We start from the raw sequence: 12,032 nt of genomic DNA on the forward strand, positions 1-12,032 counted from the left end.
GAGGGGGCGAGTCCGGCCCTAGCATCCCAGGCCGTTCTTCGCTGATGGCCCGCAGTTTTTCCAAAAAGTAGAAGGGAAATCTGGATTTGTTTCTGTGCCGCTGTGGCTGCTCAAATTCTTTATTTGCAGTGAATTTTTCTATTGTAAGACTGCACCGTCCCCCCCTTCAATGGGCATTTGATTATATTGGACCTGTGACCCAAGATTTAAGGATTGGCAAGCAGCAAAGGGTGAAGGGGCAATGACATAAGATCTGGATTATCACACAGCCTGCTCATAGATTACTTCCCATAAACAGCCCCAAAGCCACCGCAGCATTCTTAAATCTTCCCTACCTAGGACAGAGCGAGCCACGTCAGTGCTCCTGGCTGACCCCTGTTTCCAGCTTCGTTCTATATGCTACCTCCTGGGGCAGTCAGAGCCTCCAGCACCTGGCACTGCCCTGCCCGCCCCAGACCGGAAGCGTTTCTCCCTGCAGAGCTGTAAGTGGGCCCTGGGGTGGGTCAGAGATCTGGGACTGCCTGAGATCAGAGTCAAGAACAGCAAAGGCTGGAAATACTGAAGACACCAGGTTCCAGGGCCACACTGGGCCTGACCATACCTCCTGCTCACCCAGACACAGATTATATCAGTGCGGAGGAGCTGGCCCAGGTGGAGCAAATGCTGGCTCATCTGACCTCTGCATCTGCTCAGGTGGCAGCTGCGTCCTTGGTGAGTGGATCCACAGCATGCAAATCCATGCCATCTGAATCTTGGTGTGCACCAGTGTAGGTGTCTTGTGTCCAACTCCGGCACAACCTCCATGCTCCTCCCTTAGCCCACTAGCGAGGAGGACCTCTGCCCCATCTGCTACGCTCACCCCATCTCCGCTGTGTTCCAGCCCTGTGGTCACAAATCTTGCAAGTAAGTGGGCCCCATGGGCTTGTGGGAGGGGCACCAGGACACACAGGGAGTCCTTATCCCCTTCCATTGTAGAGCCTGTATCAACCAGCACCTCATGAACAACAAGGACTGCTTCTTCTGCAAAGCCACCATCGTGTCTGTAGAGGATTGGGACAAAGTAGCAAATACAGGTGCTACCTCCTCGGCTACCTAGGTCTGCCTAACCATGGCCTGCACCATCCTACAACCTCCACCCTTAAAGGCTGACCCAAGCTGAGCCCTATTTATGAGCTCATTCTGCTTCACCCCACCTCCCTCCCACCATGTCCAGCCTCCTTCTCGCCTGCCTGTAGCCTCATTGGTGGGAGCCCAGCCATGATCCTAATTATGCCTGTGCTCAACTTTCAGTCAGGGCCATAATGAGCATTAAATTATTATTGTATACAACCCTGGCCACAGCCCTTCTTGAAGGAGTAGAGTTTACGTGGTGTGTTTAGCAGGGGTGCTGTCAGTTATGTCCATACAAGAAGGCAGGTGTCCTGCTACACTTTTGGCCTTGTCTACTCCTCCTCAGGAAAGTGGCACCAAGTCCAGGGCCTCCTGATGTATCCAGCCAGTACTCCTGCTGATGGGGAAATGGCCTGGCTTGCCCCATAAAGGCCCTCACATGATGATGCGAGGCTCTGGTACCGATTCACCAATTGACTTGTGGGGCAGCACACTGGCTCCATTGAGGTAGAGCTCATCGTTAACAATGACATCCTCGCCCAGAACTGTTACATTCTCCATACGCACCTGGGGGACGGGAGGCCTCATCAGTGTGGCAGATGCATTCCCCACCATCCTCCCCAGGAGGCCCAGTTTTAGGCTTACCCACTGGCCCACACGGCAGCGCCAGCCCACAATGCATGACTCTAGCCAGGAGTGGGAGCAGATGCGGGCATCCCGCAGCACCGTGCACCGCCGGATGCACACGCCATCTTCTACCACCACACCAGGACCGAGGCTGACATTGGGGCCAATGCTGCAATTCTGGCCAATACGGGCACTTGGGTCCTGAGAGCAAGAAGGAAAATACTGGTGGACCATTTGTCTCCCAAGACCAAGGGAATTCATGATTGGTTGGTCAACAGCCTCACCACAAGCACGTTGCCCACAATGCCAGGGCCTGAGTATAGTCGTTCAGGCTGCTTCTGCCTCAGTGACTGCAGGAAGAGGCACATGCCAGTGAGGAAATCCTTGGGCTGTCCGATGTCCATCCAGAAGCCTATAGGAAGGGTTGCATCAGGAGGCTCAGCCCAGCCACAGAGCACCCCCTCCCTGTGGCCTCCCTGCCTCACCCTGCAGCTCCATGGCATATAGCTGGCCCTCCTTGGCCATAACGGGGAAGACCTCCTTCTCAATGGATGTAGGCTGCAGCTGTGAGAATGGGCAGCTTGTGAGCAGGGTCATGGCAGTGGTAGCCCATCCCACCCAAGTCCACCCACCCAGAAGCCACCTCCCACACACCTGGATGCGTTGCAGCACAGCAGGGCTCAGGATGTATATGCCTGCGTTGATCTTATTGGACACAAATACCTGTGGCTTCTCCACAAACCGGTGAATGCGGCCTGTGTCTGCCTCACATACCACCACACCATACTTCGAAGGCTCCTCCACTTTGGTCACCTGAATACAGGAGGACCACAGGCCTAGCCCAGTGTTCCTGAGCCTTGATAGATATACTGCCTCAAGTCTCAGGGACCCTGCCCAGAAACTTAAAGAGACATAGTATACTGCACAGTTCTACATTTGTAACACAGGAGACAGTTCAAGGTTAGGGGAATGGGAAGGCTGAGCAGAGGGGTGGGAATGTCAAAGCCCTTACCAGGATGGAGCCTTCCTGACCATGGTGTCGATGGAACTGCACCATGGCTTGGAAGGGGAAATCACAGGTCACATCACTATTGAGGACGAAGAAAGGGTCTGCAGTCTCAGTGAGCAGGTCACGGGCCAGTGCTAGAGGACCAGCTGGAGAAAGGGGGCAGGTCACCGCCTTGCAAGGAGTACAACTCACCAGGCCCCACCCAGGCTAGGTCAAAGTCTTTTTCTAGCCCTAAACCCTTACCAGGGGACCGTCTTGTCTCCACTGACCTGTCCCCAAAGGTTCCTCTTCGTGAGACATGGAAATTCGAATACCCAACTGGAAGGGAGAAGCCACGACATCAGGCTCTACTTCCAGGGCAGGAAGTTGAGCAGGAACCAAGGGTAAGGGCTGAGTCCGTGCCTCACCCTATGCTCCTGGGCCTTCATTTCCTTCTCCAGCACTTGAGACATGTAGCTCACGGCCAAGATCACGTGATCCACACCTGCCTGGACAGACAACGCAGGCCGATAGACCCAGTTGGCTAGGAAGTGCTCACTAGCCGCCCCCTACCCTATCCCTCAAGGTCAGACCCCGCAATTTACCGCGGCAAGCGCCTCCACTTGGTGCAGCAAGATGGGTTTGTTACAAAAGTCCACCAGCGGCTTCGGGATGCTCAGCGTCAGCGGCCGCAACCGCGTCCCATAACCGCCCACTAAGATCAGTGCCTTCATCGTGCCTGCGAGCGTCAGGAGTCCGTGCAGGCCCGCAAGGACCACCTCTGCCGCGCACTTTCACCGTCTTGCCTTATCCCGCGCCCCTCGCCGGCCAGACTGGCCGACTCTGCTTCCAGCTGGTCCCCAGGTCTGGCCCAGGAAGCCGTAACCGTAGAACACAGGAAGCGACGGGAAGGTACGTGTTCCAGCCGGGAACTCAGGCCTCGCTCAGTGGCGACCAGAGGCGTGACCACGGCGGGCCAATAGGTTGCCGACTACGTGGCACGGCTACCGGCGTCTGAGCGCTGGGCAAGGCACTGCGCCATACGTAGCCAATGAGAGCCCGAGCGCGCTAGGCTGCTATGGGAACCTAGACAGGGACCGCGAGTCAGCCACCCATTGGTTGATCCGAAGGCAGAACTGGCGCCAACAGGGCGGCAGGCCTTCCTATTGCGGCTGGGTCCGCCCAGCCACTTCTCACCCCACCCGCTCGGCGCTGGTGGGGTGGAAGGAGGGGCCTAGGGCGTCAGGGGACTGCTGACCACGCCCGTCCATTTCCCTTGACTCCTGAGCTCCTCCAAAGACGCAGACAAACTTAGTTGCTAGCGGCTTTATTTTGACATACGCGACCTCAGACACAAGCAGAGTGGGCAACGCCGGGTGTACAGAAGGGTGGGCTCGGCCCGAGCACCCCCTCCCCTACACTCAAGGCCCGGAGAAAATGAAACCGCCCGAGGTGTGGCCAGAGCCACATGTTGTAATGGGGTGCAGGCCTCGGGTACTGTGTAGACTTGACCTCCGGAAAAAGAGTAGTAGATTCCCAGAATGGGAGGTCTTCATATTTCCCCGAGAAACAAAGGAACCAGGTCCTTCCCAGGGTTCTCCGTATTTTTCTCATTTTGAATCGCAACAACCAACCAAATGGTAGCTGCGAAATTCAAAGCAATCTGCATTCTAGGAAACGTGCACATAGCCAGGTGTGAGCATGAGAGCAGCGGCTACTGATCCAGCCATGGCCCTTGGTGGCAATCAAACGCCCACTGCATAGGCCCAGGGAAGGAAGGGCGGGTCCCTGGCAAGTTGCACAATAGTCCCCTTCCTCCTGAGCAGCACCCACAGCACACCGCTGTCCCTGCCCCTAGCCAGCATCAGCATTCCCCCGGGAGAAATATTGAGAGGGGCAGTCTGAACACCCCAACCATGATCCCATTTTGCGCTTTGGTCCAACTTTGGGGTTAGGCAGACAGAGGCCTGGCAAGGGTCAGGGTTCTGCAGCCTGGGACAGATAACAGGGCAGCAAGAGCATGTACAGTCACCACCAGCTTTCAGTTTATCAAGGCTGGGTCTCTAGGTAGCCAAAGTGCTGAAAAAGGGCCCTGTGCTGGGGCCGCTACAGCCAGGTCCCAGCCTTTCCACTCTTCCTGGTGCCAGAACCATGGATTATAAAGACGTTTTAAACCTTCCCTGCTGTTAGGGCAGCTCCCAGAACCTGGGAACCTGGGAACCGGGGAGGCACAACACATCCCCAAGCCGTCTCAAGTGACCCTGAACCCACTGTCTTACTTGCTACCCTGCCAGGAAGGCTGTCTACACTAACAGTGAACAACTGCCTTCATGGATGAAGCCACAGAGTAGTCGAGGAAAGATGGTTGTTACCAAAAATAAGCAAAGGTGTGCCTCCCAGCCCCAAGGAACAGAACCTACCCACCACTGGCCCCAGCCGGTGTCACCCGGCTGAGAGGTGGACTCGATCAAAGAGCCCATATTAGAGGGAAATCCATCGGTTACCAAGGCCTCTCAGACACAGGCTTACTTTTGAAACCAAAATAGGGACATGTCAAAAGTGACAATGTCAGTGACCCTATGCTTGGACAAGGGGGGCTAACCTTGGCAATGACCAAGTGCAGAATCACCTACTGGCCACCTTTGTTAAGAGGCAGCAAGTCTCCACACCATTGAGGGTTAGCAGCAAAAATCACTAAAACAAGGAGACCCTTGAGCCTTCACTACCTACAGTCAGGTCAGTGTCGAGCCACACTGCAGGCCAGCAAGAAAGGGCACTGGACCAGCAGAGAAACACTACCTACAATTCGTTCTGCTACTAGATCTTTTTTAAAAAGGCAGCACCTACTAACGAACGGCAAAAGCTCACCTCAGAAATGAGAAAGAATGTTTTTGCTGAGGACAGCATGAAAAAAATCAGTATGTACTAACAAGCAAGGCTACGTTCCAGGGGAAGTATCCCCATGAAATAGGGGTGGCATGTAGACATAGGACAAAATGACAGACCCCAGGGTTAATCAGACAAAGCTCTCATTAGCAGAATCTGGGCACCTGCACCCAGGGTCCAATGTCCCTAAGAACAGACAACCTTAAAGTTCTCCCTCTGGGACCAGGGCTTAGGATGCCTTGCAATGGGCTGCCTGCCTTGAGCTTGGCCTGGGAAAGAGCAAGACCCTGAGTGGACCACAGCCCTTGAGCCCTAAAGGAGCACCCATCTAGAAGCAACAGAGCTACCCAATCTAGAGGAAGGAGGCTCCCACCCATAGCATGGGAACAGCAAATACTGTCTGGAACACAGGCCCTGAGGCCTAAGTGGGCCCCAGAGTCATGCCCAGTGTCCCTAAAATTCATGAGGGGTAGCTCCCTCAGGCAAGGGATGCTGGCTGAGAGGCTGGCTGGGACTGTGGACAGAGGAAGAGCAGTTCACGTGTCAATGAGTCACTGGTGAAACGGGCCTGCTCCCTGCCACAGCTCAGCTTCATGAACCTAGGCCCATGCCAAAATCAGATCCAAAAAAGACAGGCCCAGCTGTGTAAAATCAGTAGCTGCTGACACTCACAGCACAAGACTAAAAAGCCCTCTACTTCTGAAGAACAAGGGGCAAATGGGCATGAATGGACCCTATATCCAGGGCTTCACCCCACAATTAGCAGGACCCTGAAATCACAGATCCCAAAGGCCAAGGCAAGAGAAGCCAAGGTCCCAGGGTACCCTGACTCTGCTGCCAAGCCAACCAGGGATGCCTCTTCCTTCCTAAGTCAGCCTGGACACAGAAGTCAGAACCATAAAGCTAAGAAGCCTGGCTGAGAGAGCAATATATTCTGCCCTCTTTCACTTTATATATATGGATTCCAGACTACAACTAAAAACATTTCTTTTAGTTTACACCAGAGAGAAATATAACCCTTTAAAAGTAAGTCTGTGTGTTCTCATGGCAAGTTCAGAGCAATGGTCCCTGTCTGCGGGTAGAGAGGAACGGGTACTGGGGGCCCAGAACTGGGCCTACTGGTTCTCGTCCCGCATCTGTTCCATGATGCTGATGAGATTTTCCAGGCCAAACACATAGCCTCTGTCTGGCCCATCGTGCACAGTGGGGTCATCCCGGAAGCCCTTGAAGGTGCTGTGTGCAAAGTCAATCATGCGGACATCCACTTTGGGAGGACAGGAAGGGCCTGCCTCAGGGTTGACGCTGCTGGGGCTAGTGCTGGGGCTGCTGGGTGGTGCCACCTCAGGAACCCCCATGTCCAGGTGCTTGAGACGGAGGTCAGATCGGCACTCCTTGCCATCATAGATGACAAGTAGAGAACTGGAGTAGAAACGGTAGGAGGCCTGCCGCTCCAGCACAGCTTTGAGGCCTCGAAGTTTGCTCAAGATAGGTTCAAAGAGGTCACGTCGCAGGTCCAGCCCATTGTGCAGGTACTGATAAAGGGCATTGCGGAAGCCTTCAATAGAGAGCCCACGGCCATAGTATTTGTTCCTGCAGAGGTAATGGCCTGTGTCCAGCTGATAGACCTGAAAGCCCAAGAAACAAGACATGGTGAGCACTGGGGAGTCTGATGACCTCAACAGTGCTTAGGCAAACATCACCCCAACAGTGTCCAGGCAAACATCACCTCAACAGTGTCTGGGCAATGACCAAGCTGAGCTTTCTGCTCCTCCAACTAGAGCAGAATAGGTCATGCTCATGCTGGATTTCCCCATTACAGAGCTACAACACCAATACTGGGTGCTGTCCTCCACACTCCTCTAACTAGGAACATACTGCTGACAGACAATAGCTTTATTTTTCCCAGCATCAAGACTGCAGGCTCTCATAGTGGCTATGTACTTGGAGCTCAGATCAAGGCCAACAGGTAAGAATAGAGGAATTCAGGGGTCACACTTGTAAGAATGTACTCAGCACCCTCTTGGAGATTCCAGAACAGTGGGGCCAGGAGGACAAGCACCCTGAAACATGCAGATGGCAGCACCTAGGCTGGCACCAGGGGTTGCTTACCTGCATGCCACAGACCCTGACCCCCAGAGTGGCAGATGTGCTCTGCTCACACTTCCTCATCTGCCGGGCCGCTTTTTCGGCTGATGCATCATCACCGTGCTGCCGGGTGCCCATCTTCAGGTCCAGCACGCAGGGGTACTTGAAATGATGAACCACATTCTCAAGCAGGAGGAATTCTGGGCTGGGGTCAAGAAGAACGGCAGCCACACTTGCCATCACTCTCACCCATGAAAGCACAACAAAGGTATTCTAGAAAAGGGGCGTTCTAGTCTAACGCAAACAACTCTCAAATGTGGACTTCACATGTATAGCTTATTAGTTCTTTAAAAATGTTTGTGACAAAACACATGTCTCATAAACTTTACCATTTTGGCTATTTCTAAATGTTTGGTTTTTGGGTTTTTTTTTTTTTTTTTTGGTCTTTTTCCTTTTTATTGGTACCAGGGATCAAACTCATGACTGCCTGCTTTCAAGGCAGGCGCTTATGCTGCTGAACTAAACCCCCAGCCCCAACTATTTCTAAATGTATACAGTGGCACTGAGTGTGTATTTACATCGTTGTACACTCACCACCACCTCCAGAATTTTTGTCTTCCCAACCTGAAATTCTTGTTCTCAAGTAACTGCTTATGTGCACTCTCCAGAACCCCTGGGAAACAGATACACTACTTTGTGTCTCTGGGAGTTTTTCTGTTTAAGGGATCTCATACCAGTGGAATTGTACAGCGTTTGTCCTTTTAAGTCTGACTTTACTTCACTTAGCAAAATGTCTTCAAGGTTCATCCATGTGTAGATGTATCAATTTCATTCCTTTTTTATGGATAATTTTCATATATATTTCATATGTGTGTGTGTTTGTGTGTATCTCGCATCAATTCATTTTAAAAAATCTTTAGATTTAACCTGCAGACAATAAATCAAAGATTTGGCAGGACCCCAGTCACCACCAAAAAACCAAGGCTCTATGCAAGCTAGCACCTCACCCAGATCTAATAAGGAAGACATCTTTGCACCACCACCACCAAAACCAAGAATTCAAATTCTAACATTCTCAACAGGAATTTTTAGAAAATGCTGGATTTCAGTATCTGTCTGGAGATGGGGGTATATAGCTGAGTGGTAAAGTGCCAGAGAAGCACAAGGCCCTAGGTTCAATCTACCCAAAAAAGAAAATCTACCTTATAACTGTCTCATTAAATGTTTTAATCAGCAGACTTTATAAACATTCCATAACACTGACTGTCAATGCTGTTTTGTTTTGCTTTTAGTTTTTGAGACAGACTTGTGTTATGTAGCCAAGTTTGGCCTCCAACTCACTGTGATCCTGCCTTCCCAGTGCTAGAATAACAGGCGTGTGCCATCATGCTCAGCTCTACTGTCAAATTTTTTCCATGTTCAAAAGAAGAAAAAAAAACATGTTAATGAACATAACAGAAACTATGAAAAAAGGAGATAAAAACAAAGAAGGGTTCCTGGATGGAGAAAGGATCTCAGTTCTGGAAGGAGTCCCAGAAGCAGTGCTGAAGAAGGGGAGATAAGGATACTGTAGAGCTTTCGGTCCTTGGACTCAGAGCACATTCGGCTCAGTTGCTGCTTGTGACAGCGTAGGCTCCAGGGGTTATGGCTGATCTTCTCAGAACTCAGGCCGCTGTTGCCATCGAGCATCTGGAAAGGGACGTCTGAATGGCTATGAAGCTCCACCTTCAGACTCCTTGCCTCCTGGGAGCTAAGAAGAAGAACAGACATCACTAAGAGACTCAGGCAAGTCATTCTTGGAGACAAAGGGAGGAGGAGGACTGGATCAGATCTTATCTGCTACCCACAGACCTTGACAGGGGCCCCAGAAATGTGAGCCAATAAAAGTGAGCAAACTGCATGAGTAGTGCTATTCCTGTGTCTTGAAAAACTGGCTGGAAAATAATTATTTATGATGAAAATATAACAGTAAGTCCCTGACTTAAGAACGTTTGAGTTATGAACTTTCACAGATGCAAATGGACTTCACATTATGATCATTCATAGATGCAAAAGCATCATGGAAATAGCTTGCATGTCTGCCAGGTGTTGTCACGGTTGTGCTGCTGTGTACTCACTGCACAGTGCAATAGTGTAGAGTGGTACACTCAGTGCTCAATCAGAGCTCAGTGCAATAGTGTAGTGTACTTGTTCTTGTATACAGTGTACTTGTACACAGTGCAATAGTGTAGAGTGGTACACTCAGCGCTCAATCTGAGCTCAGGATTTCCAGAAGCAAGAGGAAAAGCAGTGATGATATGGAAGAGACTGCTAGGCAGCACAAAGCAGTAATTATGGAAACAAAAGTGAAAATAGTTGAAAGAATGGGCTGAGGTAAAAAGATGGTACTGTACTACAATTTTAAGATAACTAAAAGTAAAAAATATTTACAGTATGTGTATTTTTTTATAATTTACATTGTATATATGTATCAAAAATATATGCCATTCACTTTGTCGGACTTACACACAAATCTGACTTAAAGATTCTCCTGGAACAAAACTCAGCCTTAACAGGGACTTGCTGTACTGCACATCCACTAGGACTGCCAGCATCAAAAGAAAGATACTGCAATAGTGTGGAAGTGAAGAAGCTGGAATTCTCCCTACATTGCCGGCGGAAAGGTAAAATGGTGCAGCCTCTGTGAAAAAGTTTGGAGTTCTTCACAATCTTCCACAGAGGTTGGGTATGCTGAGGGATGCCTGTAGCTAGCGGGGAAGGTTAGACAGGAGAATCACCTGAGCTCAGAATTTGGAGGCAAGCTTTGGCAATACAGCAAGACCTATGTCTTCCACTACAAAAAAAGTGGAGCATATTTCAGACCTAGATGATATACATACATATACATAAAAGAAAAAAAGAAGCTGGACATGGTTGCACATTTGCAGTCCTAGCATCTGAGGAAGCTGAGGCAAAAAGATCACAAGTTTGAGCACAGCTGGGCAACTTAGTGCTACTGAGACCCTGTCTCGAAGTAAAAAATTAAAGGAGGCTAGAGACACAGTTCAGTCTAAAGGCTCAGAGTTCAACTATCAGCACTTTAAAAAAAGGTTAAAATGGTTATTTTATAAATGTGAAAAAAAATTTTTTTTATTGGTACCAGGGATCGAATTCACAAACCGCCTGCTTGCAAGGCAGGTGCTTATGCTACCGAGCTAAATCCCCAGCCCCTAAATATGAATATTTAAAATATGTGATGAAGGTACAGTGTCAAACTGAACAAACATGGGGCAGAACATATGATGCAACTATCAAAGACACAAGTAACTGTTCTACCTTCATCTATAACACCTGTAAGTGCTAGTTTTAGAAAGATTTTAAAAAGCATATGTGGACATCACGTTTATGAATTGCCTATCTTTGCATCAGGTCTGGAAGAAGGAATATACTACACAAAAAAAGCCAGACAAGTCTACCCTGAGCAGATCAGCAGGCTCCCTCAGGGGTTACACTGATACCTATGGAAACCATGAAGCCATTTAAGTGAGAGAATTTTATTTCTAAAATAAGTCAAACCACAAAGGCATTTTGGAAGGAAGGTATTAATTAAAAATAATTAAAGTATGCCATGACTTGGCTACATTATAACATAAAAATCTTTGCTTAAAGTAACTGTCAATACTGTTTTCCAGGGCTGGGGGTTTAGCTCAGCAGCGTAAGTGCCTGCCTGGGAAGCGCCTGTCTGGCAAGCGCAAGGTCATGAGTTCAATTCTGAGTACTAATGATCCCTGGTACTAAAAACAAAAAATGAAAAATAAAAAAACCGTTTTTGATACTGACAAGCCCAGAAAAAGCACAGTCCTGATGAAGCCACTGGTGCTCTGGACACTGGAAAGCGAGCCACAGCTCTCACCACAGCAGCCTCATATGCCCTCCACACATGGCCCTGCAACTACCAGCCATCCTTCTGCCGACTAAGACAAGCCACAGCTCAAGCTGACCAGTGGAACTGTGTGCCGCAACCTTGTTCCTTCTCTGAGTCACTATGGGAAGCTCTATGGTGCAGGCTGTGGCCCTGAGGTCCTGACAGGGATCACATCCCTTTACTGGAACTAGAGAGCCACGAACGCCTGACATCACTTTTGTTTTTTTCTGGGGAGGGCACTACTGAGGCTGTCACAGATGCCTTTCTTGTCATTCTTTAGAAAACTGTAACACTGACTGATTTACCAAGTAAATCCAAACAAGCTCTTCAGCTGGGGTCCCTGTGGCATCTGGCATCACCTTTGACGTGTCACCCCTGGCCCAGTGAAGAATTGAGCTCCACCCTGGAGTGACTCAGTTTCTGCTTAAATGG

The 12,032-nt window shown here is 50.0% G+C and overlaps 3 protein-coding genes across 10 annotated transcripts in view; 1 reads left to right on the forward strand and 2 right to left on the reverse strand.

Annotated features, from left to right (window-relative positions):
• The window catches only part of Rnf123 (ring finger protein 123), a 26,604-nt gene extending 25,275 nt beyond the window's left edge, over positions 1 to 1,329 (forward strand). For 4 of the 5 annotated variants that reach the window (XM_013159654.3, XM_013159656.3, XM_003476453.5 and 1 more), the window contains 4 exons: positions 340 to 482; positions 617 to 711; positions 818 to 903; positions 976 to 1,329. In XM_013159654.3, the coding sequence (XP_013015108.1) occupies positions 340 to 482; positions 617 to 711; positions 818 to 903; positions 976 to 1,096 (445 nt within the window). In that variant the 3' untranslated portion in view covers positions 1,097 to 1,329. Of the gene's footprint in view, positions 1 to 339; positions 483 to 616; positions 712 to 817; positions 904 to 975 lie in introns of those variants that run through there. The other variant, XM_013159657.2, reaches the window with a different exon arrangement.
• On the reverse strand, positions 86 to 3,690 carry Gmppb (GDP-mannose pyrophosphorylase B). Its single transcript, XM_003476675.5, has 9 exons — positions 3,331 to 3,690; positions 3,154 to 3,234; positions 3,016 to 3,064; positions 2,750 to 2,892; positions 2,392 to 2,550; positions 2,223 to 2,301; positions 2,022 to 2,149; positions 1,756 to 1,938; positions 86 to 1,677 (listed from the first exon to the last, which is right to left on the reverse strand). Exons 1-9 carry the CDS (start codon positions 3,457 to 3,459, stop codon positions 1,546 to 1,548), a joined length of 1,083 nt encoding a protein of 360 aa, XP_003476723.1. The 5' UTR covers positions 3,460 to 3,690; the 3' UTR covers positions 86 to 1,545.
• Positions 3,691 to 4,036: 346 nt separating this feature from the next.
• Positions 4,037 to 12,032, reverse strand: part of Ip6k1 (inositol hexakisphosphate kinase 1) — a 69,480-nt gene continuing 61,484 nt past the window's right edge. For all 4 annotated transcript variants that reach the window (XM_003476676.5, XM_013159662.3, XM_013159661.3 and 1 more), the window contains 3 exons: positions 9,265 to 9,446; positions 7,721 to 7,896; positions 4,037 to 7,236 (listed from right to left, as the gene is read on the reverse strand). In XM_003476676.5, coding sequence (XP_003476724.1) covers positions 6,727 to 7,236; positions 7,721 to 7,896; positions 9,265 to 9,446 — 868 coding nt within the window. In that variant the 3' untranslated portion in view covers positions 4,037 to 6,726. The remainder of the gene's footprint in view (positions 7,237 to 7,720; positions 7,897 to 9,264; positions 9,447 to 12,032) is intronic.

This window comes from Cavia porcellus, unplaced genomic scaffold (assembly GCF_034190915.1).
Source record: "Cavia porcellus strain 051 isolate PalLab524CR breed Dunkin Hartley unplaced genomic scaffold, mCavPor4.1 scaffold_5, whole genome shotgun sequence".
Lineage (NCBI taxonomy): Eukaryota > Metazoa > Chordata > Mammalia > Rodentia > Caviidae > Cavia > Cavia porcellus.